Genomic DNA, 26,966 nt, shown 5'->3' with positions numbered 1-26,966 from the left:
GACGGGTTGCATTAGTATTGTCTATTTACCCCTACTTTCCACTTAGTATTGTTCTTTACCATTTATCATTTATCATTTACCAATTACTATTGCTTATTTACCTTTATTTACCTTATTTTTGACCTTCCAACTGATTTTTTTCATATTAGGCGCCACCACACGGCCAGTCTTGGAAAGGGGTGTTTTGCAGTAGCTTAGTTTATTTACCCCTACTTACCACCTTAGTATCGTTTCTTTGCCATTTGCCATTTACCATTTGTCTGTTTTGTTTACCATCTACCCATTAGTATTGCTTATTCACCCTTTTTTACCCTTATTTACCTCTCAGTCGATTTTCGCACCCATCCACCCAAGGCCGGTTGCATCATTAGTGTTTATTTACCCTCTAGAGTCTATACACTAAATAACGGTGCTGCGAGACATTGAGTAGCATAATATAATAGTGTGTGTACCCTCTAACATGCGTATGTGAAATAGACGACGCTTTTTATTCGAGAAAGCTTAAAAATCACTTGGGGGCAAACTACGTCATGATATACAATAGATCAGGAAGTACCCAAGTAGAAACTATATTATGAAGTGCAACGTAATTTTTCTTGATCTTATTATAAAACTGACAAATAGTACTGAAGATGATTAATGAAGAAACATCTCGTTTAGCAACCCGTTAAAGACCTCCAAAGCGCCCCACCCACTCCGTCTCCATGGCAACGAGAACGCCGCCAGGGACACAGCCGTAAGTTTACACAAATTCGACAAAATCAGTAAAATAGAGCAAATCTGAAGAAAAAAAACAGCATATGTAGACGGAATAGATTAACACTGACATTAATACGTGTGGGAGTGTATGTGTATTTCCTCTGCTGGGGTAAAGTAAGCCTGCATTAAAAACTCATCAGTGTGTGTTTTGTGTCCGCCTCCTGCCTGGTTATCCACACAAACACTGACATTCAATTACACGACCAACATAACGCTCTGACGCACAATATCGTGAAATAAAGTGTAAAAAAAACACACGAAATAAGTGGTTCCCGTTTCTGTGTTCAACGTTGACCAACGAAGATGATCTTGCCGCTTCTTGCGCTACAAACCTTACGATGAATCGTAAAACGCTATCATCTGTTCGCCCTTGAGGAACGTCGCCTCAGAAGAGAACTGTGATCTAGTGTTTCAAGATACTTAATGATTATACGAATGTGGATGAATCCAAATTGTTCATAATCCATGTCACGTTTCGAACGAGAAATAATGCCACAAATTTAAGTGTAAACAAATAAATTCAGACTGCACCAAATATTTCCTCACCAACGTTGTAGTACGTGCGAGAATTGAATATTTAAGCTCCCACCTTCAGTGGTTTAGTGCAACACTATTGATTAATTTAAGAGAAAGCTCGAGCGACACTTCCTTCAACTTAATATTTACTAACCCAACGCCTCCGCCCACCCTTCCCACCTCCCCTTCCCTACCCCTCCCTCCTCGTTTCCCTCCTCCCTCTCCTCTCCTTCACCCCTCCACACCCACCAGCTCCTTCCCCAGCTCCAAGCAGAGGCACAGGGTATAAGGGGGGGTATGCCGATTGACTGCCAGGCATCACAATGTTGTCCCTTTTTGCCCAGTAAACACTAAAAACAAAACAAATTGCAATTGCAATATGGTATAAATGCCATAAAGGTGTTATAGGTGTTGTGCTGAAATATCTCTGAAATATCCAGTCGTTTAGAGATGAGGCGAGAAGGGGAGAAGGAGTTGAGGTTAGGGTGGGAGGAGGAGTTTGGGAGGGTGTTGGAAACACTCACGTGCGTCAACAAACGACGCGTCGGGTTTGTTTTTATTTTTCACGAACCTCTCATAACAACATATAGTAATATGGGATGAACTGATCCAACGACTCGTTTAGGGGATATTTGCGAAAAACAGCGTTTGTCCGCCGCTGAAATGTATTTAGTAAAGTAATAATACAGTCTTAGTGGCAGTTGATTAAATTTAATTTCACTCATGTTTAACGACAGCCTACTTAGTCTGTACCATAGGGTCTGTGTAATCTGAATATCTATGTAAATCTCTCTCTCTCTCTCTCTCTCTCTCTCTCTCTTAATAGCACCCATTTTTCCCTTTATCACTCTCTCCCTAGACGCCTCCGTGGTCTAGTGGTCAGCGCAGGGTTCGAATCCCGGCCCGGGCAGTCGGCGTGCAGCTCACCCAGCTGTTAATCCTTCCTTTCGGTATGATCGATAAATGGGTACCTGGGGAGAACTGTGGTAACCCGAATGTCACACTGCCCCCCCCGCCCCCTCCCCCATCAGATGAGCTCCCTCCCACCACAGGCTCAAGGGCCAGTGCGACGGAGATGAGCACCGAGGCCACGCGCAGCTATAGCGTATGCACCCAACTTTACCTTACTCTCTTCCAACGTTATCCTTTTTATTGTTGTTTTTCTAAACCCTTCATTCGTTATCATAATCTGTGTTCCCTTTCTCTATATTCTACCTTTTTTCTCTTTTCATTTTTTGCTTTCTTCTTTTCTTCTTTTAGCTCCTATATAACTTCATCTTTCTATAGCATATTTTTTCTCTCTTCTCTCCCATTCCTCCTTTTCCATTCCCCACCACCTATTTACTCCTGCCTTTCTCTCCGTCTCCCTCGCCCTCAGCTCTCCCAGGGCCCCGAGCACCGTTATCGAGGCAGTGAGCGGCCTGGCGGGGGCGCGGGCGTGTGGGCAGCATGAGTGACGGGCTCCTGCAGCTGGAGGAGCCCATGAAGATAGCGGACGATGGGACACTGGAGGCCTTTGAACCACAAGACGTAATAATAATGATGATGATGATAGTAATAATGAATGATGATGATAATGATTAATAAAAATATGATAGCAATAATTTTGTTAACTTTTATCTTTTGTTCTCTTGTCTTGTGTATTTTTTTGTTTACGAATCCTTTGTTGTTGTTGTTGTTGTGGTTGTTATATAGCCCTACTTATTTTGTTATAGTTGTTCTTCATCATCATCATCAGCAGCAGCAGCATCCCGCCATTTCATTTTCTTCGTCTTCATTCTCTTTTTCTTCTCCTTCCTTTTCTTTTTCTTCTATTTCTATTTCTTCTTCTTCTTCTTCTTCTTCTTCTTCTTCTTCTTCTTATTATTATTATTATTATTATTATTATTATTATTATTATTATTATTATTATTATTATTATTATTATTATTATTATTATTATTATTATTATTATTATTATTATTATTATTATTATTATTATTATTATTATTATCATAATCATTCCTATTATTATTATTGTAATTATTATTTTTATTATTATTTTTATCATCATCGTCATCTTCATGACCATTATTACTATTATTATCATTATTATTATCATTCCTTCATAGGTGGAGGAGACGGAGGATGATCTACAAATAATAACAGCAGCTCTCAACCTTGATGCTGATGAAGGTAAGTGTATGTGTGTGTGTGTGTGTGTGTGTGTGTGTGTGTGTGTGTGTGTGTGTGTGTGTGTGTGTGTGTGTCCTGGCATCTCATAACTGTCTCTCTTGATATCTTAATTTCACGTCGCTGGTAATTACATGAGACATTATATAATTAAGTTTTTTTCTCTCAGATGAGGAAGAGGAGGAGGAGACGGAGAGGGAGAGAGGAGAGAAAATAATCGACGTCTTGATTCCTCCGAGCCAGTGGGAGGAAGAGGACGAGACGGGAACGCGATGCAAATGGATACAGAGGGTGAGCTATCTTTTTTTTTTTTGTCTGTCTGTCTTTTTCTCTGTCTATCTGTCTCTCTGCATGTCTGTTGGTCGGTCGGTCTACCTCTTACTCTGGCTCTTTCTTAATTCTTCTTCTTTCCTCTTTTTTTCCCACTTATGCGCTCGTTTATTTTTCTTCCTCCTTTCTTTTTAACTGTTCATGATCTCTTAGCTTTCTTTTCTCTCTCTCTCTCTCTCTCTCTCTCTCTCTCTCTCTCTCTCTCTCTCTCTCTCTCTCTCTCTCTCTCTCTCTCTCTCTCTCTCTCTCTCTCTCTCTCTGTTATTGTTTTTGTTCAAGGTGTTGTTCTCCTTTTTCTTTTTTCACTGTTTTCCCCTTTTTTACTACAATTTCCCTACTTTTTCTTCTCCTTTTTTTTATTTTCATACATTTTTTAATTTGCTTTCCAATCTCTCTCATTTCTTATTTATATTTTTTCCCCTCTGTTTCTTCTCCATTACCCGTCTTTCTTTTCTTCTTTCCTAATCATCTTCAGCTCCCTATAATCTAATTCTTTCTTTTTAATGTCATCCTCTCATTCTCTGCCTCCCTTACTCTCCTTATCTCCCTTTTCCTCACTTTCCCCCCTGACAGGTATCACGAGAGCCCCCTACAAGGACAGGTGTGATACAGCTTTGGGAGCAACTCGATCTCAAGATAAAAGAGCAGCAAGCAAGACCAAGCGGGATTTGTGCCATAAGACGCTCCCTCTACCGCCAGTGTTTTGGTGAGTCTTGCTTTTTCTTATACTATTACCAGTCTCTCCTCTTTTTAATCTATTGTTCTTCTTTCCCTTTTCCTTATTCTTCTTGCTCTTGTTCTGTTTATTCACCCTTTTCTCTGTAACTTTTTTAACTTCGCTCGACACCCTCCCCCCTCCGACCTCTTGGCCTCGATCTATTCCCCCCCCAAAATCTGCCAAAATTACGGGTCTGATTACTATTGTTCTTGTTCTTATTTCTCTTTTTCAACGCCTTGTTTCTTCTTCTTCAAATGTTTATGTTGTGAATTGTATGTTGGTTCTTTTCTCGTTTTACCATTGTTTTTGTTCTTCGTCTTCTTTTGCTTCTTCACTTTTCGCTCTTTTTCGTCTTTTTCTCTGTTGTTTTTTTTTCTTCTTTTTCACTCCCTTTCTTTTTTTTTATTCTCTTATTCTTGTCATTCGTCTTCCTTTTCTTCTTATTTTTTTCGCTCCTTTTCGTCTTTTTCTCTTTCAATTTCGTTTTTTTTAATTCTTTTTCACTCCCTTTCTTCATTTTAGCTTCTTGTTCTTTTCCCTTTTCCTTATTCTTCTTGCTCTTCTTTTATTCATTCACCTTTATCTCTGTAACTTTTTTTTTCTATCTTCAGACGAGTTGATTCGCCAGGTGACTCTTGACTGCCCTGAGCGAGGCCTTCTTCTGTCCAGGTGAGGGAAAGGGATGGGTAGATAGATAGATAAATAGATAGATAGAAAGAGAGAGAGAGAGAGAGAGAGAGAGAGAGAGAGAGAGAGAGAGAGAGAGAGAGAGAGAGAGAGAGAGAGAGAGACAAATAAATAGATAGATAGACAGATAGACTGATAGATATAGACAGCTAAAGATACATTAGATGGATAGAAAAAAATATATAACCAACGTAATATAAAGTAAAACAAGAATAAAACATTGAAATCTTATATAAAACAAATACAAGATTAGAACATAAACCAATAATTAAAAGACTGTTTGATAATATGCATACGTATTTATACAAGAAGAAAAAAAAACGAGACGTAAATCTAAGTAAAACAAAGTAAATCAGTAAAACGTATCCTTAGTCGTATATATAATCACACAATGTACTGCCTGGGGGTTGTGATGGCATGTTCCTCCCTTCTCCTTTGTTGTTTACTTGCAACAATAAACTATCAATCAGTCAGTATATAAAACAAACACAGAGTAAGAAAATAAAGCAATAATACTACTCCTGTTTGACAATATATCCATACGTAACTTACACATATACACCACTATCTAATCTTCCGTGTGTGTGTGTGTGTTGCAGGGTGCGGGACGAGGCTAGCATGACGATGTCCGCCTTCCTCTCCCTCTTCGTCAGCGCCTCCCACTTCGGCTCCTCCAAGGCCACGCAGGCGGAGGCGGGCAAGTGGGAGCTGGAGGGGGAGCTGCGGGCCCTGGAGGAGGAGGTGGCGGGGCTGCAGGCCGAGGTCAGGAGGCTCGAGGCGTGGAAGAGACAGGTGAGGAGGAAGAGAAGAAGGAGGAGAAGGAGAAGGAGGAGGAAAAGGAGGAGGAGGAAAAGAAGAATGAAGGGGTGGAGATACAGATACGAAGAATGACTATTGGAGGAGGAGGTAAAGAAGGGGGTGAAAGAATGAGAGGAGGAGGGTAGCGTAAAAGGCCCAGGGAAAGATATGGAGGAAGGTATGTGAGAGGCATCAAGAATAATGAATAGAAGAAATGAGAGACATATGGAAGAGGAGGAAAAAGGACAGAAAAAGGAGGAGGATGGAAAGGACGATATCAGAGTAAGAGAAAGGGAAGGAGATTTTCTTTGAGTAACTGATCTACTCTAAAATTCATCTTTTCCCCAACAACCTATCTGTGCTTTTTATTTTATTGTTGTTTTAGTCTTTATTAGCGTTTCGGACCGTTACGTTATTTTTTTTACGAGAATATAAGTGACTAACAAATATCATTAAGCCGAGTGACACATCTCAACCCCTGGCAGGTGGGTCGTCGGTGGGAGGAGCGGCGGGAGGTGCAGGTGGCGCTCTTCTCCGAGGAGCTGGAGTGCCTGGAGAGGTCCGAGAAGCAGTACCAGGTGCGTCTCTCTCTCTCTCTGATGCCATTCTTTCGGTTCTGCAATAATTACATACCTAGTCTCTAAAAAGGATATTATCAACACACTTTACAGTTTCCTCATTTTCTTCCTCCTCCTCCTCCTCCTCTTCCTTTTTCTTCTTCTTCTTCTTTATCTTGACAGCTTTATTTCTGTTTATGTAAAATATGGTCGCTATTGTGAGGTCATGGCTAGGGGTTCAGAACATCAGATGCGGTTCGCACGGCGGTACTGGAGTTCGAACTGCAACGCTCGCCCTGCGCGTTGCTCACTATAACCACGTTGTTGCAGCTATTTAGTTGTTAGACAAGCCAACAAGCTAATTTCAACACTCAACAACACTTCGCTCGTTCAAAGGTTTTTGAAGAGTGTTGCTATTGTTGTTGTTAGTGTTAAGTTTAGATAATCACTATAAAATCGATTAGTTTCCATCAGGTTGTGTTTGTAACCTACAGGTGCTGATTGAAACTCTCCTGGCCAGCCGGAACCCTTGAAGTGTCTCCTCCCAGTATACGGTACTCTCACTGCATAGAAATATAGACTACAAATAAATGTTATTAATATGAGTATATCGAGGTTATGAGTTCTATTTTCCCTTCTGGCTTCTGTTTTTGTTCAGTAATGCACAAGGCACTAGGGTCAGGGCATAACACGCATATAGAGTAAGTTACACACGGATACTCGTACACAAGGACATGAGGTGAGTACTAAAGGCCAAATCGAAGGCCCAACACAACTAAGGCAACTCTCTCGATGAGTTGTTCACCAAATTCCCTTTCCGTCTATAAATGCACCTGATCTCCGTTGAAAGGTTTCTTGCCTTAACTATAAAGTACATATATAGGCCTACCTGCTCAGTTCTTGCCTATTTCTTCCTTGAACTTGAATTTATCCAACTTATAGCCGTTATTGCTTGTTCTCAAGCACTTAATTAAGCACTTAATTTAAATCGTCCTTGTTAATCCCCTTAAAAAATAACATTGCCCACGCAGTCTACGTCTTTCTATAAGTAGTGAAAGTTATTTTAGTCTTTCTTTGTACTACGGTGAGTCATTTAAATATTCTCTTCTGTATCATTCCGAGGGCATCTATATTCTTCCTGTAAAATAGGGTTACCAAAACTGAACAACATAATTCAGGTGAGGCCTAACCAGTGCCAAATACAGCTTTAGATTGTAGTGCAGCTGACTTGCCAAATGGGCGAGCCTCCCATAATATTAATTAACTCACTGTGAGCGGGGTACCTCTTTGACCGACTGGTTAAGGAGTGGCTCTCCCGTCTCGCTGGTCGCGGGTTCGATCCCCGGCGCCGGCAAAATCTTTCCTTGTCTGGATTAATTTTTCGTGTGTTTCGTTACACGCAGAGGTCGTGTTGGAGTATAGAAAAGAGTAAATACTGGCAATTCACTGGTGGCATGGCGGTGGGCATCCTCTCCTGTGATTATGTTGTTGTCTCTCTCCGAAGAGTTCATAGAAAATGGAAAATCTCAACACAAGAATTAATCTAAATAGGAATGGGGAGCCGTGTAGTGCAGCTGACTTGCCTGATGGGCGAGCCTCCCATAACTCACACCGCAAGTGGGGTACCTCTTTGGCTGACTGGTTAAGGAGTGGCTCCCGTCTCACTGGTCGCGGGTTCGATCCCCAACGCCGGCAAAACATTTCCTTGTCTGGATTAATTTCTCGTGTGTTTAGTTACACGCAGAGGTCGTGTTGGAGTATAGAAAAGAGTTAATTCCGGCATTTCAATATACGCTTCTAGAAATGAAACCTAAGATGTTTGCGCTGTTTCTGGCGGTTGCGCTGTTTCTGGGTAATGAGGCAGAGGGGAGCCGATCGAGTTTTCAAAGAAATTAAGCTACAAGTGTAACAATTGCTAATTTTAGAGATGTGGTGAAAGGTGAGTGTGCATATTATGTTTATTGAATAAGTATATTGCATGTGCTATAGCTCTACCAATATTTGTGTGCTTATAAGTGTCCCACACCCTTTCAATAAAAGTAAAATCCTAATCCTTAAAACCATAAATGATAATAGGACATGAATATTTGTTGGTAAAAGTGTTCATAATGCTTGTTCCACCAATGTTTGAGGGCCCCATGCTGCAGGTAACCTGTGACTCCTGTGAGTAAGCGACGTCAACAATGGCTCAGCGCACCCTCGCCGTGACGTCCAGCCCGCCCCGCTGAGGTATGTGTCTGCATGTGGCTCACGGGGGACTCCAGCACTTATACCTGACTGCTGGTTGGGGTGTGGGCGCCTGGTGGGGAGGTGTGGCGCCTGGGACGAGCGAGATGCGGCCCAGGGAGGGTGTGAGGGAGGGCGGCGCGGCGGGTCATGGGGTGGGTGGGGCCGCGGGGGGCGGGGAGGCAGCGCCGTGTTATCTTGCCGTCCTGACTCAGCCATTGTAGCGGTGCACAAACACAGGTGACCACACTCAAAGGTACCAGAGTATATATTATATGGGATTTGTCTAAAGTTATATAACTTGGTGGTTTTTGACTTCTTGTTATGTATTTAGAATTACACCCAACTCGCAAGTGGTTGACACCACTTTGAGCTACTATGGGAATAAATGTCTCATGGATCTGCATTAGATGTGGCGTACATAATTTCTCATCCTCATTCTTCTCAGCTGATTTTATTCCACTTTTAAATTCCTTCGACACGCTGTATTTTAATGAAGAAATTTTCTGTTATCTTTTTTATTTCTATTACTCTCTCGGTCCCACATGTCATCTGCGTGTATTGATACACACGAGAAATTAATCATGACAAGGAGAGGGTATTCGCTGGCTGCCTGGGATTGAACCCGCGACCAGCGTGACGGGAGAGCCACTCCTTACCGAGTCGGCCAAAGAGGTACCCCACTGGCTAAGTAGGTTATGGGAGGCTCGTTCATCAGGCATAGTCACCGCACTATGTGGCTTTCCCCTTATGTAGATTAATTACTGTGTGTTGAGACCTTTAGACAGTGACCCATATTGGTGCATTATTTCACAACGTCACCGTAGAGACATACCTCCGACACTTCCCGTTTTCTATCAACCTCGGAGAGCATGGGCCATCACTCTACCTGTTATACCCCTTCGGGGAAACTCAACAGAATCGCAGGAGAGGATCCCACCGCTGCCACCAGTTTAATGTAAGTGTAAGGTGTAAGTGTAATTTATTTTCAATATTGGGTTTAATTTGTCTGAAGAATTTTTTAAGGTCAAAATTTTGGCAAAAAAATGGAAAAAGTATTTGTATTTATATTTTTGTGTCTCCAAATTTGAAGATATGTTGTTATGTTGAAATACTGACCTTCTGCCTTTTCTCATGTTTGCTTTATTGAAATAGATGCATAAATGGCTGAGGGGAATCTCAGGGGATAGATTTTAAAGTTGAAGAAATCATGTTTTGACAAATGTCCTGTTAAAGTTTTGATTATTTTTCAAGACTGCTTTCTCCATCTATTAGGTCAGTTGCTATACATCATTAAATGAGTTTTTTTTATCCTCCTTTCATATAAAAAAAGTTAATACAGTTTCTCCTTATTATAAACATGCAAGACTTGCGGAAGGTCCAAGAGTTATTGTTATTTCAGGCACCTGTTCCTCCCTCTTTGGGTGTTACCTCTTTTGAGAGGGTGTCAGAGGTGTTCCTTTTAGTGTACAGGTTGTTTTTAGAACCCTCCTGCAGCAGATACTGTGTTATCTGTTTTCTTTTTAGGCCATTGTATTTTCTTGCTCATTGTCTTATGTGGTCCTTGTCCTGGAAGTGCAAAGTTTTCAGTTCTTTTTAACTAATGTTGGTGGTATATCATATCTTGAAAAACCATGCTCCTTAGAAGTCGAAGGAACAGGGGAGACTGATTTTTGAGACGTTGGAAAGTCCTAGTCGGTGGCAGAGGTGTGAATGGGGGTCCCGCGGGGGCTGTGTGACTCTGCTCATGGCTCATTTCTTCTATATTAAAGCTTCTATATTCCTTTGAATATAAAAGGAATATACATGCCTTTCCTCTTCTCTCTTGTAATGGACAGTTGCCTCTTCTTTCCTTATATTTTAGGCATTTTGGTATGCCTTTAGTGTGTTCTGGTGTGTTGGCAGCGTGTAAAGCGGCAGGTGAAGAGCTGTGGACGAGATGTAGGAACCTTACCTCTCTTTTGAGCCAACATGCTCACTGCTGCTGCATAGACACACTGCACTTGCCAGTGACTAACACAGGAATCTAAATTGCAGAGTAGAGTTATATTCTAAAACATATCATCAAAATATATGCAGTTTTTTACAACATAGAAAAACTTAGCAAATACTGCCTTGCAAGATGAAAAAATACACAGAGTAGGGGTTATATTTTGGGCCATAACTCAGCTGATATGGTGATTATAGATGTAAAACTTCAACATGGGATTGGTAGCTATGCTCAGAAATGTTTCCCAAGAAAGTGATATTTTGAATCTCCTCTTCCCCCAACTGGCCGCTCCCCTTAAACAACCATGGTGACATCAAACACCTTTGTGTCTCACCCTCACCAGCTTCAAAACTCTCACCAGCTCCCTGTTCACATACACAGAAGCACTTGCATTCTTGCAAAAATATCCAATTCCTTCAAGTACGTGTCCTCCTACACCATAATTATGATAACCTCAGGACATCCCATAAACCCTTCTTGTCACCCTGTCATAATCCTTCTCAAGCTCCATGAAAGCAGTAAACAACTGCCTACCATTCTCCAGGTCATCATCATCTTCAGCCATTACTAGGCCATGGCAGGACAAAGGCCTTTCCTAATGTCCTCTACGTCTCACTGCCCAATGTTAGTGTAGTCCATCCTGTTTCAACAAAGGCTCCAGTTTCACCTCTCTGCCTCTTCCTCTGCCTTGATAAATACAATTATGTGGTTACTTTTCTGGTACTTTGTTTGTCCATTTGTTATCATTTCTTTCTAAAGTATGACATGCACAAGTCCATTTCTTGTTCCTATTAGTCATTGCTTACCTTCGATGCTTATCTATGAATCAGCAGTGGGGAAACAAAAAGTTGCTTCTTATGATGTCCCCACTTCCTAAGACTGTGATATAAACATGGCTTTTATAGGCACAGTGAATACTCATTCTGATAATGCATCCCAGTTGTTTATCAGTCATTGCAAATCAATTTTCTTTAACCATTATTCTTGTGTGGTCTTCTTAACTTCAGGGGACGTCCTCTCAGGTCGTTCAAGTTGTGATGGAAAAATCTTGTGTAAGGGATGTCCTCAAAACCATGCATTGACTTGTAGGTTTCTACCATGTCTCCTCTTTTTCTGGTCATTCAGTGTCTGTAGGCCCAGGTGTTGATATTATCCTTCAGGCACCATTAGCATATATTCAACCTTTGTGTGTTCTCTAATTCATAATGCTCGCCTCATTTCTTTTTTATGTTACACCCAGCACTCTTCTCTTCAGTCCTCTTTGTGTACTTCTTAGCTTTCTCTCTAAGGTGCCAAGTTTCTGAAGTGTACATTAGGACTGACAGAATACACTGATTGTGCACCCTTTTCTCCAGGGAAAGTGTCAGGTTAATATTCTTTGGTTTCATATTTTTTTTGTCTCCCCCTCACCTCTAAATTTGGAATTACCCAAGTGTCCCGAAGGTTGTGGGCTATAGGGAAGCAAGGAGCTGAATGGTATGGAAGTGCAGCTAAGAACAAGAAGTATAAATTTTCCATAAAAAAAAAAAAAACTAAACAATCATTGCAGGAGGCCAAGTTACATCATCATGTCCAAGAAAGTTGAGGACAGCGAGCTGCAGACCCTCACCCTCTCTCCGACCAACACCAACGATGACGAGTCTTCACCCTTCGTCAACCCTGCAAGTGATGAGACAGCCTTCCCCATCAGCCCTCCCCCATCTTACTCCTCTGTGGTAGGTCCTCTGATCAACATTTATGTGTGTAAAACTAGATGATTGCAGGGGTAACATTTATATTTGCCTGTTTATATATTTCTATCTGTTAACTCTTCCATTATGCCTGTGATATTTTCATGTTATTCAGATTGTGGTGAATAATGCACAGGGCATAAGTGTTGGTGCATGACATGCATATTATCAGGAACTTCTTATTCCAATAAGCCTGCAGGGGTCGGCAACCTTTTGAACATAGAGTGCCAAGTCTAATTAATGCCTTTTCTTTTACTACCTTGTGTGCCAGGTGTTATTTTTTTCCACACTATAAAGCCTATGCCCTATGGAAATTGAGATCATAATTATATAGTATGTAGTGACCGTTATAACTAAAGTAAAGCGTATTTTCCTGCACATGCATAACATAAATGTAACATTTTTGTAGCATTTAGTATTCCTTATAACTAAAAATATATATATTTTTTTTAGTGTAAATTTATTCTCACAATATTAATGGGATCCTTGCCCTTGCTTCCCTTTGGCCAAAGTTGAACTTTCAGGTGAGTATCTGGACACCTTGAGCTTCACACAACCCTCCGAATGATCCGTTGTAAGCTTGCTGCGATGGGGGTTGAGGACGTGCCTCATGTGTGAAAATATCTGCTCACATTTATATGTAGATCCAAATGCTGATTGCAGTGCAAAAGCTACTTTCTTCATGCAATTGAATTTATCAGTCAGTGATGCCCAGGAACTTAATATGGAGGCTCCATGATCATTCATACTAGTTTCCAATATTTCTCGAAGATCTTTAAATTTAGCTGACCATAATGATGAGGCCTGAAAGTCAGTTAACTGCATTTCCAACTCCTCAGTTTCCATCCACACACATCCAACTCACTGTATTTAAAGGTGTCTGGTCTGATTAAAAACAAAAACACTGGGCCAGTGTGTTGGAAATCTTGAAATCTGATTGAGAACTCAGACTTTAATTCATGCATGTTCACCTGAACATCAGTAGTGTTGACAGGATGAATTGCAGATAAGTTCCTCAAGTTTTTGAAGTAACAGAAAGAATCAGTTTTGATATCTGATGAGTAAACTGCAAGCTTTGCAACAAATGCCTTCCAAATATCATACAACTCCATCACTGTTTTTCCTGCACCTTGCAAGAGAAGACTGAGGTCATTTAGATGTTTGGTGATGTCTGAGAGAAACATAAGTTTCACAGTCCAGTCTCTGTCCTCCAGCTCAGGATAGTCTTGTCCTTTTTCTGATAAGAAAATCTTTATTTCATCAAAGCATTCCACAAATCTCTCCAATACCTTCCCACAGCTTAACCACCTAACGCTGCTGTGCAAGGGTATATCTTTGTAAGCACTGTCCACCTCTTCAAGGAAAGCTTGAAACTGCCTGTGTGTCAGAGAAGTGTGTGCAACAAGAAAATTCGCTACTTTTGTAACAGTAACCATCACCTTGTTGAGATCAGAGCTTGAGATCTTGGCACATAAATTTTCTTGATGAATTATGCAGTGCAATTTCAGAATGGGGTGCCCAATTTTATCCTCAACCATCTTAGTAAAACCCTTGTTTTTTCCTACCATGGCAGGGGCACCATCCATTGTAACTACAAAAATCTTTCTTCTGTCAACCCCTCTGTCCTCAAAATGATCAGTGAATGTCTTCAGTATGTCCTCTCCCTTGGTAATGCCATACATAGGTTTGAGACAATACAGCTCCTCGTGTATCTTTGTGTCACTATACCTGGCAAAAACAGCCAAGTGGGGACTGTCATTTATATCCACGCTTTTATCCAGGGCCACACTGAACACGGGTGTAGTTGTTAAAGCAACAGTTTGCTGCACACTTACATTAGCAGCCATTTCAGAAATATGTCTCTCCATGGTCCTAGCTGAGATAGGCATGTCTTTTATCCTTGAGATGATCATGTGTTTGTTTGATATGCCATCAAATAACACCTCAGAGCACTTTAGGAAAGCTGCTTTTATAAAATCTCCATCAGTAAAAGGCTTTCCATGCTTGGCAATACACAGAGCTGGTTTATAACTGGCCTCGGTTGCATTGTTTTTGCTAGCACTCATATTTTTAAACACATTACTTTGTTTCTCATAGCGCGATACTGCTTTCTTAATAGCTTCAGCCTTGTCTGTACAGTCCTTGAAAGTCTTCTCGTGTCTTGTTTCAGAGTGTCTTTTAACACTCGATGTGTGGCACATGACATTCTCGCAGCAGAGAGCACACACAGCATGATCATTCTGCTGAATAAATCCAAAGTCATTTGTCCATGACGACTTAAATGATCCGAAATCAAGCTTGACTTTTTTCGCAGTAGCCATGGCGGCTAAATACTTACTGAAACAGAAACAGCAGTGCTGCCGCTGTGTGACTGGTACGTCACCAGCGGCTGGCGGCAACGTGTCTCATACTCGTCTACGTCTTGTTGTACTCACGTATTCCTCATCGCGGGTACGAAACATTTTTGTTTTAATTCATTGTATCATTGGAAAGAATTATTTTGAATCATTTGAAAATTTAAACCATGAAATAAAAATAAGGATGTACAATTCACATTCTCTCTCTCTCTCTCTCTCTCTCTCTCTCTCTCTCTCTCTCTCTCTCTCTCTCTCTCTCTCTCTCTCTCTCTCTCTCTCTCTCTCTCTCTCTCTCTCTCTCTCTCTCATTATTCTGTTTTTTAACTTTTTCTTTGCTTCTTCGAATCACATGGCGTGCCATAGGCAAGCACTCTGCGTGCCAAGTCTGGCACGTGTGCCAAAGGTTGCCGACCCCTGCAATAAGGGCTAATGTTACAGCATGGCCAGTCTCAGGTTCTGTGGTTTGGTTATAGTTTTGGTAGTTAGGCTTCTTTACATGGTAGGGTTAGGTTACCTTATTTTGGTGGTGTTAAGTTATGTTACTCAGTTGGATCAGGCTACACTTTTTGATGGTGGTAGATTACTTTGGAGAGTTTTGTTTACTGGGTTTAAATTTTTATTTTTTTTACGTCGTGGCCTATTGTGCCATTAGGCTTTTTCACTGGTGGGGCCTGATGGTCAGCTTAGCCAGTTGTGGTGCAGGCGAGTGTTTATAGTGGTGCCATCTTGTTTTGGCTCATAGTGCCCCCCGGAGCTCATCTTTGAGCCTCTATTTGGAGAGGTAATCTAGAGTCTGGGTTGATAGGTGGTCTTCAGGGCAGCATGTGGGTAGTCTTAGGCCACTTGGCGGTGACTGAAAAATCCCGGCTGTGTGACGGCCAGGATTCGAACCCGCGTCCCTCCTGGATCTCCTGGATGCAGCGCTGGCACGCTAACCACTCAGCCACCAAGAAAACAATGAGACTTGCTTTCTGTAAAGGTGTACAATGCTCAGGGTGCTTTGCCTCCCCAGACCACCTCCAGCAGCACTCTGACAGGAGAGAAGAGGAAGCTGGAGAGGATGGTGAGCGCCCCGAGCAGCAGCACCACCAAGCCCGTCCCAGCAGTGCGGGTGAGTGCCTCCCACCAGGGAAGGGAAGGGTGACCAGTGCTGGCTCTGGCTCATACTCTGGCCTCCCTTTGTGGTCATTTGAATTGAAGAAATACTGATGAAGGATTTATATTTGGCAAAATGCTTATCAAGGTAAAACAGATGAGTTAAGATACTGTTTTCTGGCATTGAAAATACACTCCTATAAATAATAACAAGCATTGGAAAAAAATACTCTTCATCTTGATGACACAGTAACATTTTTTATACACCTCACCTACCAAATTAAAAACACTCAAAATGATTGCCCATGTCAATCCTGGTTAGGTTAGGAAACCCTCGCTGTTCAATAGGTTTGTGTTCCAAAGGAAGTAGTAGAATAATGAAACTGTTAAATTTTAAACCTTTTTTCCCTTAAGATTATATGGAAATACCAAGCATTCAGTTCCTAACCACCCTCTTGACCCAAGAAAAATTAAATAAAAAAGAAAAATACAGGTAACTCAATTTACGCGAGTTTAGTTTACGTGTTTTTGAAATAACGCGGGGTCCAAAATCCAAAGAAATGTTTAATTTACACGTTTTTTCACTTATACGCGATATTATATGGACTGGCCACCAGATGTCTCACGCAACTGGACTCACACGGCGCCACGGCCACACAGCTGAGCTCAGTTCTTCCCGCACGCCACTTGAACAACAATACAGTACCTACGCTTCCACACTGCTCAACAATAGGGGTGGGCTGGTACCGGTACCAGTACCGGTACTAACGGTGCCAGCTATACGGTATGGTACTGGTACCAGACTGCTCGGTACCGGTACCAATACTAGCCAGTTGCTCATGGTGTCCCTCATTTCTTCCTCACACGAGTGAGGCTGAGACTGAGTGCCTGAGTAGATATCTCGGCGATATGGATACTCTCTCTCTCTCTCTCTCTCTCTCTCTCTCTCTCTCTCTCTCTCTCTCTCTCTCTCTCTCTCTCGCTGCCACTTGAACAACAATACAGTACCCACGCTGCCACGCTACTCAACATTTATAGGTGTGGGCGGCGTGGGCAGGTACCGGTACCAGTACCGGTACTAACAGTACCAGTTATACGGTACGGTACCAGTACCAGACTGCTCGGTACCGGTACCAATACTAGCCAGTCGCAATGGTGTCCTTAATTTCTTCCTCACACGAGTGAGGCTGAGACTGAGTGCCTGAATGGATATCTTGGCGATATGGACATTCTCTCTCTCTCTCTCTCTCTCTCTCTCTCTCTCTCTCTCTCTCTCTCTCTCTCTCTCCCCCCCCACTGAATGAAGTGAATATTTATTTTTCGATACAAACCTACCTCTTGTTTGATTTACGTTGTTTTTGATTTACGCGACCTCTTCAAGGACACAATACTCGCGTAAATCGAGTCACCTGTACCAATTTTCATGAAAGCCTCTGGGAATCTCCTGGCAGGGCTGGCTGAGGCACCGTGCAAACCTACCTGCTGCTGGGGCTGCCTCATGAACAGACTTGCCAGGGTTGTGGTTTTCTCCCATGACTGCAGTTGCTCAAGAGATTTGCAGGAAATACTTGGGCATTGCTGGTTGCTTGCTTTGTGTACAGCACAGTTTTCTTTATTTTTATAGATGATGTTCTGTAGTATGTATATATAGATTAAAAGTTGTTTTCATTTTCTTTGGCTATTTTTGGCATGGAGATTTGGGATTAAAAATCATCAGTGATTTGACAACCCTCATTCTTAAATTGTTTAACCAACTTATATTCACCTGGAATGTTTCTTGTGTCACCATTGAGGTGGAAGCTTCGTGCCTGAAATCCTCCTCCTGAAGTCCTTCCTTTCTCCAGTCATTGTGTGGTTAAGCATAAAGAATCAATATTGAAGAGTGTGGCTGTAAAATACAAGCTGCTTCAAAGTGTAGGTAGTGATAGTGAAAAAAAAAATGTGCAGGAAGAGAAGACAATTAGTTGAGGGGAGGAGAAAGCAAGGGGAGGCAGTGTGTGTGATCCACACACACACCCTCCCAGTGAGTTTGTGACCCATCATGGGATCACTGCCACCACCTCCACCAAAGAGAATTTTTATGAAAAATATTTTCTGATGATCTTTTGTCATTGTCTGATGTTGACTGGGGGCCTGAATGAGGGGGTCGAAGATAGTGATATTGTTGGCACCACAGTGCACAGCCCAACTGAAAATACATGCATACACCACCACATGCATGCTGCTACACGACCACGAGCTGCTACACTTGTTCTCCAAATGTCAATATAGCCTTATATGCAAATCTATAAAAAAAGACATCATTGTATTATAATGTACATAGCCAGTCAAATTGTACTACCAGCTAGTGGCCAGGTGTAAGTCTGGTACACGATTTCAATGTTGAAATGGCAGTTTATATGTTTATAAATGTTGAATGACATACATGGTTGAGTAATGGGGGTCTCTGGTTCTGCCCATGGAGCAAATTCATATTATAGTGCAGCTGAAACAGTGACATGCAACTTTTACAGAAATAACAAAAGGATGCTGGTGAATGAACCAAACTTTGGTAACAAAACACATCATAACGAACTGAAAGGTTGATCATACATTACTGTTGACAGGTATCCACACCGCCTGGCTCCTCACGCATCACCTACACTAATGAGCGGGCCAATGACAGGAAGATGGACCTCAGCAAAATCATTCGTGAGCGGCCAACGCCCAGTTCTTCTATCGGACAGAAAAAAGGTTTGCCTGGAGATGGCTTTGTCTTTTTATCCTTTCCTGTGAGGCTCATTTGGGGTCTGATCTTTATTTCTGCATTGAAGTGTGGTAGCCAAAATATAGATGAAAAATTGAATTGTAGTTCTTAATATTATAACATGGACACCAAAATGTTTGAATTCTATTGCCACATTAACACTCCTAATATGAGGCATCCGGAGGTAAAGGGACGACATCACCAAAACCTAGTTTTGAGTAAATCTCACTCAAAGTTTAGCTATGTGCACTGCACTTTCCTCTTGACTTACCAAGTTTTGTTTGTATTAATTTTAATTGTATGGCCTAGCTGTATAATTTTTTTTTTTGTATTGAAAGTTAAATCAATTTTATTGCTAAATTTTTATACCCCAATTTGGAAATTGGTTATGATAATTGGAATATCCATAATGTATGTGGCAATTTAAAATCTACGTTGTTCGCCTAAAGTACGGTATGAACCATTTTATTTTAAACCAAAATGCTGATTTTTTATGAATTTTTATAACAATAATGTGAGGAGGTCTGAGGACAATGTTTACTTCCCGGGCTATAACTCAGACGCTCCGCTTGGTGGGCAGCGCGGCCTATGTTTGGCGGAGCAGTGAGTAGGGCGGGAAAACCAGCTCCTCATTGGTTCTCATGCTGCTGGTGATGCCATCTCTTTACCTCTGACAACCACTACATGATAATAAGGAATTCTTGTTTGCACTTATTGCTAGCACACCCTCGATTCTTTTATTACAAGGGTTAATATACCTTGCACTGTTTTTGGAAATCATAGAAAATATGTGTGCCTATCGCATGGTACACTTAACTAAAAATGCCAGATTTGGCGATGTCACCCCTTTACCTCAGGCACCTCATATGTCTGATTACTCACCATGTACTTGGTCTGTTTAACAAAGGAAACCCTGAGACAAGCATTGCCAAACACAGCAAAAAAGCTGAAATGCAGATTTGTGTTAGTGTGTTTGTTCTTATTTTAATGTTAATTTAATGAAGTATTTTGTGAAAATCATATTTTATAAAAGATATTGATAACATTACAATGAGTCTTCAGCAGAACAAAACTCAATGCATAATCAAGGGAATGTAATTTCAGGCGCTCTGGAGGTACCAAGTGCTGTTTGGTGCTATAATTTTAAATGCCTCAACCTGTACAGTGTCGTCTTTTTTCATCGATAGGGGTCAAGCCAGGTTACATTTTTTTCGTATTTTTTTTATTTGCCCCTTAAAAAAAAAAAAAAAATTTGATATATATATATATATATATATATATATATATATATATATATATATATATATATATATATATATATATATATATATATATATATATATATATATATATATATATATATATATATATATATATATATATATATATATATATATATATATATATATATATATATATATATATATATATATATTATTTATATGTGAGGAATGGAAGCGCAGCTACCCTAGAGTTTTTGTCCTCTTATTTTTCTCCGTCTCAGAGCTAACAATGTCATACCAGGAGAAGGAAATTTATTTAAATTTTTTTTAAAGTCTTTATTCTTTCCATTATAAACACTTCCCACAACCCTAAAGCATGAGTAATGTATAAATACTTCTCTACATTACTAAAACCTAAAAATAAACAGGAATTGTAAGTACAACAAGATGGTTGGATGCGCATCAGGCAACACCGCTCGCATCAAGGCCGTGTGTACTACACACGTAGTTCTGAAAGTTCAACATAACAATGTGAAGCTTACGATGATCAGTTTTCATTTCCGATTACTCTGAACCGTAATTTACAATTTCAGATGCCTTACTGATTATAGAATCAAGGAGTAATTACCTAGAAGAAAGTAACTTACCTTCTTGTATAATGATTTTTGTTGGAATGCGTACACGTGTCCAGAGAGGCCATTTTTATAACCATAATTTCCTCCCCTCTGCATTACTATAGTTTTGAATTTGTTGTAAGCCTTTGATTTTATATCCATGTTGACGTTGGTATCAAAAGAAAACAAGTTATCTCCAAAATGTCCGTAAAATCTTTCAGAAACATTTGATCCATGGAACTACTCGCCCAAAAGATATGTATATATATATATGAAAATATGCGTTACAGACTTGTCAAAATATTCCTTTTTACTGTCAATGAAAAATGTTGTATACACAAACAAAAATATAGGCCGTAAAATTGCTCAAAAGAGGAAGCGTATGTATACGTACTAAACACTTCCCTAAGAGGTGCGTATATATATGTACTAAACGCTGTACGGGTTAATAATGGTTTTAGGTGCCGATATACATACTACACAAATTTATTCTAATAGACCTTTTCACAAAGTTCTTATTTTTGCCATCAGATTCACTTTAGTTATCAGGTTTGCTCAAATAGTTGTCACTCCACCCCATTTAAGAGGGAAAACCATCCTTGATTTTCTTTGCCAGAACTTACAAAGTATTTGAAAGATAGACATTCAAGTGACAGTGTACAACAAAAGAATATTGTCAGCCTTTACAATATTTGCATCTCCTAAAGCTTCGTGGTTTAATATGTGTGTTCCCAACATGGCCAGTGACAAGCCTGAAGGTGCAAAACTGTCTGCTTGTGTTTGAAGAACAGTTTTCTCATTAGTTAAGCAGAGAAAAACTTTGTAAAAAGGTCTGCTAAATGTGATGTGGTTCATTTGATATTTTAATCCATAAATACACTATATGATAAATATTATAGGAAATCTCATACCTGACATGGAGTTTTGAGGTAAGGAATGGAATGGCCTTAGACATAGTAATAGATAAACACCTGCTTCTCATGAAGGATAAAAACTTCCAGAGTAATAGAACGAAACACCATATTAATATCCACATTTGCACCTTAACACACACAGTGCATAAGTAATACAGTGGTCAGTTACATCAATGTTAGATGTTCTTGATATTTTTGGTACTGGTACAATAATATTGTACTAAAGTTGGAATTAGCTTTGTATATATTTGCATTCATATATGGATTATGCATGACAACGGGTGATAAAGAGTCAAACATACGTACATTTGTGAGGTCTGTACCAACTAGGCTGAGGCTGAGGCCAACACAGCTCCCTCCACTGTGTGTGGGCAAGTTTCACTAGTAAAGCCAGTGAGAGTGAGACAGGACGATGATGTGATAGTGAGATATGATAATATGACACCCTGTAAGTGTCGGGTAGATGTGGGCCTATGAGGATTTGATGCAGGTCAAGCATGAGTTGAACTTTGTTACCTTTAAAGAAGGTTCGTACATGTGGGTACGTCATGACATGTTACATTGTGTCACTGAGTATTGAGAGGGATTAAAAACACTTCAAAAAGGCAGCATGACCTCAAGCAAGTTCATATTGGAGGCAGCATATTCACACTTGTAATACTGTAGCTGTGTGCCTGAGGATACAAATACAGGAGGAGGTTGGCACACATTGAGACACTCGTAAACATGTTATCCTGTGTAAATATTTTGCTTTTGTGTATCAGTACAGTGGTATGCCTTTGTATACTCATGTGCATGTTGTATAGACATTGCCACATAGATATATGTAGTAGATGTATAGTTTAAAGGATATTTGTTGTATATTAGGAAATATGTATTTGCATACAAGGTTACTTCTCTTACCATTATCCCATTGGCTTTAGTGCATCAGATATTTTATATTCACATTGCCATTCTCCTTTTTGAACACCTCACACAATTTTCCTTTATGACTCGCCTAAAAAATATAATGAATTCATTATTTGTTATTATTCAAACTTTTTTTATAATATTTAACACAGTGGGTATAAGATATACACATAACCTTTTATTTTTTGGACATGTATAAACATGCATTTATTTGTAAAGATTAAATTTAAGATTTAGCATAATTACAGCAAAAGTTTATTTTGAGTACTTATATTTTTACTGTTTACATTCAGTATTTGCATTAATTTCTTTTTGCCAATAATTTCCTTTTGTTTAGCTGGCTTACTTACATTTTGTTTCCCGGCACTGGTCTGCATGGCTTGTCCCTGCGTTTCCCCTCACTGCTGCCTCACCTCTTTAGCTGCCCACAACACACCTGGCACCCCTGGGCATGAGGGCCCCCCACCCAGTCCAGGTATACGGAGGTTTGTAGTCAATGCTCCAGAAGGTAAGAACACCAATTGGATGCAATCCTTTGGGTCTCAGTGGGTTACAGGAGAACCCCAAAAATCATATGATGGGAATGACGTTACTTCCACTTTTGGCCCAAATCCCATTACAAGCTCCACCCCAGTCACTTCAATGTCCTTGCTGACCTTGCCTCCCAGCAGGGGCACCCCAAACATGCAGAGGAGTGTGACCTCTAGGGGTGGCCTTGGTAGGCCAGGGATGATGCGTTCAGGGCCAAGGTCAGTGTCGGGTATAGATGCCCGAAAAATGGACCGACCTGTTCAACACCACACCTTCATGGCAGATGTGGCAGATGTGCGGCAGATCGAACAGGGACTCCTGCAGCTCATGGAGGACTTCCAGGCTGGCAGTCTGCGGGCATTTGGTAAGTCTGTGCTTTTGTCATTTAGTGTCATTTCTTCATTACTAGTCTGAAAAAATGTTTCACTACATGGGTATACATGGGCTGTCTTTCCTTTATTTCACCTTAGTGAGGGAGAGGTGCATGTATAAGATTAAATAACAGTAAAAAATAAGGAAGTTATCAGAGAAAAGAATATTTGCAGGGAAGGACTCGCGGCTGAGGCAGATGGAGGCCATCCGGGAACAGCAGGAACGCTTGGCGCGGCTTCACTTTGAAGTTGGAGCAGAGCAGGTGCTGTACACACTCACTCACTCTCACATTCTCTTCATTTCCCTCTCTTCCATTCCTTTAATCAGTTTACTTGTTCCATTTCTTTATAGCCTTTCCCCTCTTAATGTTCATTATACTAAAAGAACCATCTTATCTTAAATATTGGTCTTTAACCTGTAAACTGCGGTGGGGGGGTGGCGAGGCATATAGGCCTTGTGCGGGAACGTAGCAAAAAAATGAGTATTGACAGATTGTTTGAAATGTACCTCAATGTTTTTTAAATAGAATCCTGCATCCAACCATATATAATTCAATATTCATAAACAACGTGTTTTTTGTGTGGTGTGGTCAGAAGTTGTATGTTTGACACAAGCATCAGTGAGCCAGCGCTGCAGTGTAGGGTGTGCGGTTGTGTTGCCACCAGATGAAGTCAAAATTTCCTAGATGGCTCTACTAAAAGCTCGTAGTGTAGTGAAGAATAACAGGTTCCTACCTTTCTTTTACAATATATTATAAGCAAGAAACTTTCTTAGACTGAGAACCAAGTGGCTGAGAAGCTTAGTAGACCAGGCTGATGTGGAGTGCAGCCTACGTCTCTCCAGAATCATGATTGTAACTTTATGTAACATACTTAAAAGTTTTTACTAATTAACACATAATTTCCTCACATTACTTGTAATGAAGTTAATATACCTAAAGTCTTCCAAGACTTATAGCAAAAAAAAAAAAAAAAAAAAAAAAAAAAAAAAAAAATTTTTGTCAACGCTGGTTTGTGATGTGAGGTGCTATTGAGAGATGACATGTGCTGCATGCCACCCAATATTGAGACACTTGCAAGCAATGGCACGGTTTTAGTACATGTTTGAATATCGTTCCTTTCATGAGGTTTGCTCCAGTCTTCCAGTAAAGCCTCAATAAAGGTTTGCCGCAGTTTATGGATTAAGTAGCTCAGATCCTCAGTGTGTTCTCTGCAAGAAATTGGCTGATAATGAATTCATTGGTGATATTTTTCTTGCCTTTAGACAGTGGCTATTCTTCACCTCTATTCCTCATCAGGACTTGTATCCCCCACTGTCTGAGGATGGGCTGAGGGCTTCCCACAACAGCATGCGCACCCTTATGGAAAAACTGGCACAGCTCTCAGAGTCCATTGAGCGTCTCCACACCAACACCAGCAGCAGCGAACGAAAGAGTGTCCAGAGTCACCTCTTCAACCAGCGCTCCACCACAGACCCCACCTCCTCCGCTGCTGCTTCCAAGCCCCACTACCACCACCACCACAGCCATCACCATCATGGGCACCACCACAGCCATCATCATCATCACCACCATCACCACCACAACAGCAGTCATAACGCTCCCAATAGCACTGCCTCCACGGTTACAGATTCACTCGGTAGCTCCCAGCAGACTACCCCCACCAACTCCCACAATGTCACTGGCAGCTCCACCTCCTCAGTCCCCACAGCCCCTCACCAGCACCAGCCCAGCCCAGGGAACACTCGCCCGTCCCAGACCCTCCCCCCCGTGCCTCTCAGACTGAAGGGACCTGCTGGGAGTCACTTTGGGGTTCTGTCCAAGGCAGGGAAGGTTGGGGACTCCTGATAGATGCAACACTGAGCCACACTGTTGCAGAGAGCAGTGGTAGTTGGCCTTTGTCACAGATGGGCTCACTGTGCTGAGAACTACTTGTGGTATGCTTATTCACATTGTACAAAGTAGTTTTTTTAACTACTTCACTTAATTCACTCTTCAATACGACTAAACTTCCTTTATTTGGTCTTTGTTGTGTACCATTGTATGCAACACAGTGTATATATGTCATGAAGATATATTAGTATTTTATATTGTTGACTTAAATCTTGAATAGTTTTCAGGACTAATAGGTATTTTTTTATTGAAAGTGCCATTTATATTATCAGCATCCTCTGGGTGCAGAGTAGCCTGTCAGATTTTCACCCTCTTGCCACATCTTTTAAAGGCTAGATGTTGGCAATTAGAAAATGATTCATATTTTGGTTCCAATGGTTTGACAGAGTAATTAGAAAGAAATAACCTTGAAAAGGGATAGCAGAAGAAATTGATAATGACTTTTCAAAGAATTTGTTGTAAGAAACAAGATATAAATGATGTCAATCAGAAGAATGTTTGGCATTATGGCTCTTTTATTGCTTTGGGGCAGCTCTGGGCCAACACTTCGAGGGCAAAAAAAGATGCTCCGTGTCGCTGTGCTTGTGACTCGGCTTGTACTTTTAACCCTTTCACTCTGGCGACGCCGACGTCGGTGTCCGACGGGCGTCTGATGGCATCACCGTTTGGAAAGGGTTAGTCCTCTTCTAAACCTCTTAATCCTCTTCCATTTCCTCTTCATCCTCTTCTAACCCTCTTAAGAGGAAATGGAAGAGGATTAAGAGGAATTTAGAGGAGGATTGAGAGGTTTAGAAGAGGATTTATCCTCTTCCATTTCCTATTGACCCTTTCCATACTGTGACGCCGACGTCTGCGTCACGGATGGAAAGGGTTAAGTGTGTCTTTAATCTGCTCAAGTTATTTAATTGTGGGTTCATTGCTTTGTTTTGACGTCACTTTTTCATGTGGTGGGTTGAGTTACAGTGAAGCATAATTTGCTGATGCAATTTATTTGTGTATTTAGTAGATTTTTTCATATTTTCAATGACTATTAAGATTAAGAAATGGACTTGGACAGAATATCATGCACAGACTGATAACAGATGGACCACCAAAGTAACGGAACAGCAACCCCCTGAAGTAGTAGGAGAGGTCGGCTTGGACAATGGACCAGGTGGAGAGATGAAATTAGAGCATTTACCAGAGCAGAATGATCCACACTAATGTCAGAATCGGAGAACACGTTGGGAAAGGCCTTTGTTCTGCAGTGGATTAATAATAATTGAATATGATGATTACAGTATAACTTGTGGTATTGCTGTGCCAAACAAGGGAAAATGGGTCACATGGTGTCTCCCAGATGACCTTCTTTACAATAGGCACTTTTTCTGCTGCATTCACCAAGTTCAATAAATTTTGGCTTGCATTAACCCCTAAAGGATGGGGATGTACCATGAAATCAGTTCTCCCCGTACGGCAATGTTCTGACTTTTCCCGAAAATTGCTCACTTTCCATTATCAATTTCACAGCTCTGCCAAAGCCAATAGCTTTAAATTTAGGAGTATTCCCTTTATCCATCCTTTCTCTTCAATCTGCCAGAAAACCCGAAGTCTCTACGTCATGTGGCGTTTCCATGGTGATGTGATGAAGTGCAGTAACTTCTGCCTTGCAGCAGACCTTTGTTCGGAACAGTGCATAGGTTGTAGGTGGTGGGGTGTGGCGAGTGCCCCCCTCCCCACACTTGACCCTGCTACAAAGCCCCTTCGTTACCCTCATATTCTGAACTTGATAACCCTGAAGGGTGGTGGGATGTGTCTTCAGGAGCCTCAATATCACTTCCACCATCACTGT

At 40.9% G+C, this 26,966-nt stretch overlaps 2 protein-coding genes across 9 annotated transcripts; both read left to right on the top strand.

The window, feature by feature from the left end:
• The first annotated feature begins 243 nt into the window (after positions 1-243).
• On the top strand, positions 244-7,145 carry LOC127006855 (axonemal dynein light intermediate polypeptide 1-like). Its single transcript, XM_050877209.1, has 9 exons — positions 244-736; positions 2,654-2,805; positions 3,387-3,450; positions 3,617-3,738; positions 4,351-4,483; positions 5,107-5,164; positions 5,782-5,974; positions 6,466-6,558; positions 7,032-7,145. Exons 2-9 carry the CDS (start codon positions 2,725-2,727, stop codon positions 7,068-7,070), a joined length of 783 nt encoding a protein of 260 aa, XP_050733166.1. The 5' UTR covers positions 244-736; positions 2,654-2,724; the 3' UTR covers positions 7,071-7,145.
• A 1,548-nt stretch (positions 7,146-8,693) lies between these two features.
• On the top strand, positions 8,694-26,312 carry LOC127006583 (lateral signaling target protein 2 homolog). Of its 8 annotated transcripts, none has more exons than XM_050876642.1 (8): positions 8,846-9,003; positions 9,683-9,721; positions 12,303-12,468; positions 15,853-15,951; positions 18,542-18,668; positions 22,763-23,236; positions 23,418-23,506; positions 24,542-26,312. In XM_050876642.1, coding segments are annotated over exons 2-8 (1,506 nt in total). In that variant the 5' UTR covers positions 8,846-9,003; positions 9,683-9,719; the 3' UTR covers positions 25,091-26,312. The 8 variants fall into 8 exon arrangements, with proteins under 8 accessions (XP_050732601.1, XP_050732599.1, XP_050732603.1 ...); XM_050876647.1 differs by lacking the exon at positions 8,846-9,003 and having other exon boundaries at positions 9,053-9,721; positions 22,763-22,849; positions 23,156-23,236; XM_050876644.1 differs by lacking the exons at positions 8,846-9,003; positions 9,683-9,721 and adding an exon at positions 8,694-8,766.
• The last annotated feature ends 654 nt before the right edge of the window (positions 26,313-26,966 follow it).

The sequence above is a fragment of the Eriocheir sinensis genome, chromosome 33, assembly GCF_024679095.1.
Source record: "Eriocheir sinensis breed Jianghai 21 chromosome 33, ASM2467909v1, whole genome shotgun sequence".
NCBI lineage: Eukaryota > Metazoa > Arthropoda > Malacostraca > Decapoda > Varunidae > Eriocheir > Eriocheir sinensis.
The sequence above is the reverse complement of the archived record's forward strand: the minus strand, read 5'-3'. Positions and strand labels throughout refer to the sequence as shown.